This window comes from Nicotiana attenuata, chromosome 3, assembly GCF_001879085.1.
Source record: "Nicotiana attenuata strain UT chromosome 3, NIATTr2, whole genome shotgun sequence".
NCBI lineage: Eukaryota > Viridiplantae > Streptophyta > Magnoliopsida > Solanales > Solanaceae > Nicotiana > Nicotiana attenuata.
The window spans coordinates 42,415,762-42,422,084 of NC_031991.1; the positions used below are offsets into that span (position 1 = coordinate 42,415,762).

The 6,323-nt window shown below is 35.9% G+C and overlaps 1 protein-coding gene and 1 non-coding gene across 2 annotated transcripts in view; both read left to right on the top strand.

Moving 5' to 3' along the window:
* The window catches only part of LOC109223599 (protein CASP-like), a 9,972-nt gene extending 5,712 nt beyond the window's left edge, over window positions 1-4,260 (top strand). The window contains exons 10-19 of the mRNA XM_019387979.1: window positions 104-196; window positions 535-663; window positions 926-1,045; window positions 1,321-1,401; window positions 2,349-2,456; window positions 2,585-2,728; window positions 2,809-2,910; window positions 3,343-3,422; window positions 3,808-3,900; window positions 4,024-4,260. Coding sequence (XP_019243524.1) covers window positions 104-196; window positions 535-663; window positions 926-1,045; window positions 1,321-1,401; window positions 2,349-2,456; window positions 2,585-2,728; window positions 2,809-2,910; window positions 3,343-3,422; window positions 3,808-3,900; window positions 4,024-4,084 — 1,011 coding nt within the window. The 3' untranslated portion in view covers window positions 4,085-4,260. The remainder of the gene's footprint in view (window positions 1-103; window positions 197-534; window positions 664-925; window positions 1,046-1,320; window positions 1,402-2,348; window positions 2,457-2,584; window positions 2,729-2,808; window positions 2,911-3,342; window positions 3,423-3,807; window positions 3,901-4,023) is intronic.
* TRNAD-GUC lies at window positions 5,376-5,447 on the top strand. Its single transcript has one exon. It is a non-coding gene; the product is annotated as a tRNA-Asp (tRNA).

A 6,323-nucleotide genomic window follows, 5' to 3' on the forward strand; every position in this document is an offset into this window, starting at 1 on the left:
ATTATAATAATAGGCATCAAGTTGTGTTGTTGGTCAATCTCTCTTTTTAAGGCCTTTTTTTCTCGTTTCCACTAATTAATTCATGCTTTTTAATCTACCTTAGGAAGGTGCTCTTGAGGAACTGAAGAAGGAACTTCAAACAAGGCCAACAACGAAGTTGATTGATGATTTGAGGAAGAAAGTTAAAATCTTACAGGTTATGCTCACTCAATATGCTTCAGTTACTCAATTTTGTGTAGGTTTTACAAGTCCTTTTAATTTTTGTTTTTCGTTGAACTTCTGACCTCTCAAGATAGCCTAGAAATCTCTAAAACTTATTTCTCAACATGTAAAGATATTGACTGCTTTTCTCTTTTTCTTCATTTTCCTTTTTCTTCCGTGTTACATGACTACATCAACTTGCTCCACTGTATCCAGCTTCATTTGCTTCTATTCATCTTCGAGTTTGGAACTGGGTTTCTCCATGATTCACTACCTAGCTCAAGAATGTCATTGCTACATTCTCCACTATAATCCTTTTGTTGCTTTGAGTAGGCAGTGGGTTACAATACAATTGAGGCTGAAGACTGGGAAGTTGCTACCAGTGGAGAAGAGATGAGCAAACTTGAGTCCTTACTTCTTGATAAGAATCGGAAAATGGAGCATGAGCTGACACAGTTAAAGGTAACTTGCAAGTAGTGATTATGTCCCAGCTATAGGTTTGATTGTCACGAATAATTATGGGAAAAATCTGAACGTATTTAGATGGTAATGCTCTCAGAGATAAGTTAAGTTTATTCTATTATCATATAGAACTTTATATCTGAGTTGTCAATTTATTTTAAAAAAAGAACCTTTATATCTGAGTCCAGTGCTGATACACTTGAACTACTTCGTGATGATCAATCATGAATCATGATGTTTTAACTTCTTTCTATGGTTTCAGTTCCAACTTTCTGAAAGGACGTCTTCGTTGGAATCTTCTGAAGCCAAGATTGTGGAATTAGCTGCAAAGCTTAATGAACAACAAAGATTAGTACAGAAGTTAGAGGATGATATTCTAAAGGTTTGTGCAGTTTTCTCGCCTCCCACTCTCCCAAACCCAGGTTTGTTGGATGTAATTATTGCATCTTATATTGTGGTAATTTTATCTGGTAGATAATTAGATATAATAGTGTTACGTTTGCATGTTGGTGATTGAACACGATGTGCCAGAAACAGGATTTATTTAGATTTAAACTTGCCCAAGTAATAGCTGCTTGCTTTTCTATTAGTTGGTAAACAATTGAGTGTAGTTTATTAAATTATATTTTTCAGAGAACTCTATTGTTTCTATTGCAGGGATATAGTTCTAAAGACAGAAAAAGCACTCTAATTGATGATTGGGATCTATCAGAGTCTGGAGGAAAAGAGGCATCTGAGGTGAGTATTGGTCTTTGCTTGCTTCCTTATCTTTTCGTCTCCGCCGTAGAAAGAAAGGTTATATATAGACTATTTGAACTAAGCCTTACTCTTGTATCTTGTCAACTCTCTGCAAGGGCTTCTACCTTCCTTTTTCTAAAGGTTCAATTCTTTCATAGAGTTGAGCAGGTGATCCTCTCCCTTTTACCCTTCAGCCTAAAGTTTCGATAAAGGCCATGTCATAGCATACTCCAGCAGACCAGTACTTGGATCTTTCGGAAAATGCTATAAGTTTAAAATTACCAGTTTATCGTTTAATATTTTCAGTCTAATCTTATTGCCTGACCTCAATCACTTTATCTGTCAAACTTAAGGAGTGCGAGTCATGTAGTAGCGGTTGAGAAATCTGCCTTAAAGGGATTCCCTGAAGTGATCTTTCAAGTGGATGGTAAGGGATTGAGAAGTGCACAATAGAATACATCATTAGTATCATTTGACCAGATTTATTACTGTTTAAGAAGATGGCAAACTGTTAAAAAACAAAAACGCAACTTGGTTAAGATTGAGCTTAATGTCAGTAGTTCAACACATCCCTTCAATCCAAAAATAGGTCGCTGCATATTCTTTCATGGTACCTGAGAAAGCAGGATAGTATAACTCCGGCCTAGTTCTGCGTATCATCTGTTAGTGATCAATAAAAAGGACTGAGATCTGTTAAAGAGTGGAGAGAAGAATATTTGATGGGTAGCATAGATAACCATCATACAAGGGATAATTTCATCGAGTTATCTATTGGCGTGTAAGATTAGGTTTCCAAAGGGTCAATGCTTCTGATTCATGCATTTGAAGTTCTAAAACGCTATAATATTTATGAGTATGAGCCTTATCAAAAGCATTTGAGTATGAGCTTTCTTAAAGTTGACATATATTTACTTATCAAAAAAAAAATATTGACATATATTGAATAGAATGCAGAACAGAGGCATGTTTCATCAGACCTAGATCAGAACTCGATGCTTAAGGTGATTTGCAACCAAAGAGACCGCTTCCGGGCTCGCTTGCAGGAAACTGAGGAGGTTTCTCTCTTTTGCCCTTTCTTACTGAAATGATTTCTACTTCTATCTTTCCACCCACCTTCCAAAAACCTCAGATTTTTCTTTTATGATTACAAGGGTCATTAGTTTGTAATTCTTGATCTTGCTAGGAAATTAGACGGCTGAACGAGAAGATAGGGGTGTTGACCTCAGAACTCGAAAAAACAAAAGCAGATAATGTCAAACTTTACGGAAAGATCCGGTATGTTCAGGATTATAATTCTGAGAGAGTGATCTCAAGAGGATCAAAGAAGGTGAGCTACCTGGATTTATTTTTGATTTCACAGTCTGCTTCAATTTCTTTTTCTCTGAAATGCTGCCTTCTCATTCTCAGTATGCAGAAGACCTAGAAAGTGGTTTCAGCTCAGATGTGGAATCCAAATACAAGAAGATGTATGAGGATGATATTAATCCATTTGCAGCATTCTCAAAGAAGGTTCCCAACTTTTCTTTCACATTTTAATTGCATTCCAAGTCTTTTTTCCAGAGGGCACGGTTAAGCTGGTGTTAGTAAAACTTAGTTGCTCCACTTGTCCCCATCTGCCAAGTCCATTGATTTGAGGCCTCTGAATTAGCTTTCAGAATCATTTAAATTGGTGAGAGCAGCTTCATTTGCGTGTTATTTTTAATCTCCCATCACAAAAATTGCACAAACATTTAAAGTTCCAACTTCTAAACTGTTTCTATGCGTTCTCATCTTTCTGTCTATTCCCAACATTTGCATTGTAGTCGGTGCTTCCCTTTAATTTTCTGTATTTTCCTTGTTTCCATTTCTCAATCTGTGCATGCTCAATTGCTCATACCCATTTTTCTCATGCTATTGGAGGTTGTTGGTCCGCATCTTATCAAATCTTTTTGCCTATAATAGGAAAGAGATCAAAGATACAAGGAGCTGGGTTTGAGAGACAAGATTACTCTCAGTAGTGGACGTTTTCTTCTTGGTAACAAGTAAGCTTCCACTATCCTGTTTCCCCTTTAGTTAGCTTGACACTCATAAGTTATGATGAGCATTATGGAAAAAGTTAGATGTCATTGTTGATTGTTGTCACCAGTTTTATCCCGGATGGTATTAATAGTAGATTTGAGTCCCATACATTTTATATCATTTAAAAGGTAATTATAAAATAGTGTTGTTCTCAGATTCAGCAGAAATAAAGAATATACTATAACTTTATGTGACTGCTACTACCTTCTTAATATACGCCATTCCTGTTCGTGGGTTTTAAAGCAGTGGGGAAAGAGGAAATATTTTAAGACCATATTCACAGTTGAAACGTAAAAGGGCCTTTGAATGTCATGTAATAATGAAGTGAAGCGAAATTTCATGTTGCAGATATGCCCGTACGTTTGCATTCTTTTACACCATTGGGTTGCACATTTTAGTGTTCACCTGCCTATACAGGATGTCAGCTTTGAGTAACCTCAGGTAAAACCTCATGGACACACCCACTTTCTATATTATAAAATAGAAATATCTTTGTTGTTCCTGTGGTGTAATTCAGGATCCATAAGGTGGTTGTTTATCAGATTGAGTTGATTTTTTTTGCAGCCATGGATCTGAAGAATCTTTTGTTGGAGACAAGACTATCAATCTTCCCCATGCCCTATAGGTCCCCTTCAATATATCAAAAATTTGAGTCTTTTAAGTCCTTGCAATCACGTGGGAAACATAGGAGCTCTGTATAACGTGTATAGGTTAAAAATGACACAATAATTGTATAATTCAAGTTTGATTGTGCATTAAGAAACTACTAAATCCTGGTCCAGCGGATTTCTCTTGCTTTTAGTGTCGTTTCTTTCCACGCGATACTCGTGCATTAAACGAAAAAAGTGCAGAAAAGGATGGAAGTACCATGCGGCAAAAAGAATTGGTATTAGGCAAATGTTATCCTGAAAATGTTTTCAAGTGTTTAGTTGCTTTGAATTTGAAAAATATTTTCTGAGGAATTTGTTTTCATTAAAATGGAAAAATGGATCCTCTACTTTTGGGTGGAAGTTTTTTCTTTTAACCATGAAAATTTCTGCTCTATTCAATCTCACATGTTGCATTCAACATTTATACCTTGGTACTAACACTGATCCGTATCTAAAAATATCAGCAAAAGACTATCCTCCTATCTTTATCTTATAGCTTGTACAATTATCATATTTAACCTAATCTGTATCCAACTAAATATTAGGAACTAATTTTCTAAGGAAAATGCTTTCCATGCAAAACGTGAAGTAACTGTCATAGTCAGTGCTTGGGTGGTTGATACTTGATATTTAGTGATCTCAACTTGGGTAGGGTTTGGAATGTTGTAGTGTCTTCTTTTAGGTCAGCAGTTCAGTTCCGGGCAATCCGATACGTTTTTACTCCCTGGCTATCATATTGAAGTGCTAAGCTTGAGTTAACGGTATATTTTTTTTTTCTTCCTATTTTGTAGATACTGAATTTATTTGGTTGGAAGAGAAAAATTAATTTGGTGGCAGCTTGGTTGTTTCCGGCGATACCCTTAATTTAAAATTGGTCAAAATTATGAATATAAAGTGGATTTCGACTTAATTACCAAAAAAAAAAAAGTTATTTCAACTCATACATTCTGAGATGACCAAATGTTGGAAAAGAATCGGGCAAAAGAATATAGCGCTATGCCATTTCTCTATTTTAGCATCGAGTCACTTAAATAGGCGGTGAGAAGAGTGAGAACCTAGCCTACCGAAAAGTTCATCTGCACACGCAATGCTAAAAGTGCAATGGTGCACTTGTACTAGTGTATACTCCTCCTTAACTATAAAAAACCGAAAAATAAAGAGAAATAAGAAACAAAATCCTTACTGCCACTGTTCTGCACAATTGACAGCGAATGTTTGGAATAATATAAAGATCAATAATAATGACTAAACAACCATCTCAATCAAGTCGTTGTAGTATAGTGGTAAGTATTCCCGCCTGTCACGCGGGTGACCCGGGTTCGATCCCCGGCAACGGCGTAGTAACTTTTTGTTTTAACTTTTGTACACGCCTCGACCACAAATAGGGCTAGTATGACACTATTCACAGCCAAGTCGTTGTAGTATAGTGATAAGTGTTCCCGCCTGTCACCCCGGTGACCCGGGTTCGATCCCCGGGCAACGGCATCTACAAGTTTTTAATGGGAGAAATTCAAAAATAGCCAGATTTAGCAAAGTATACCGGTCCAGCATAATATGCAGGAGTTCGTACACAAATGCACCAGAATTTGTATTATACTGGACCGGTCCCTGTTGCAGCAAAATAGTGGTTATTTTTTATTGACTTGATAAACGCTGGCTATTTTTCATTGACCAGTATGAAAACTGGCTATACCAAGATATTTTAACGTTTTTAATGCCTATCACCACTCACAGGAGCCTACCATTTTCCTCTTTTACGAATAGGTATTGCATCAACTCTTCGAGCTCATATATAGTTTTGGTATAATTTCTATAGATAGTACTCCTATTAAACTTGCATATCTATGTAGGGAATCGGTGAGGATTTGGTTGGATTTATTACAAAACTAGTCAACTTATTCGCCTTCGTGCGATCATAACAAATTATATCAAATTTATGAACTAATCCTTTTTCTAGTATTCGATCCAAGTCAAAATAGATTATATTTTAAATAGAATTCATCTTAATATTTATACTTAATTTTATATTTTCTATAATTTTGCATCACATGAAAAAATTGAAGCAAGCAATGACTATGAAAATTGTAAGTAAAGTCTCTAACCCTAATCGTATGAGAATATTCAAACTAAAGCCAGCGATGATTCTGAAAATTGAAGTAACAGCATAATAAATCATTTGTCAAATATTATAGTGTGTATGATTCCATACAACTC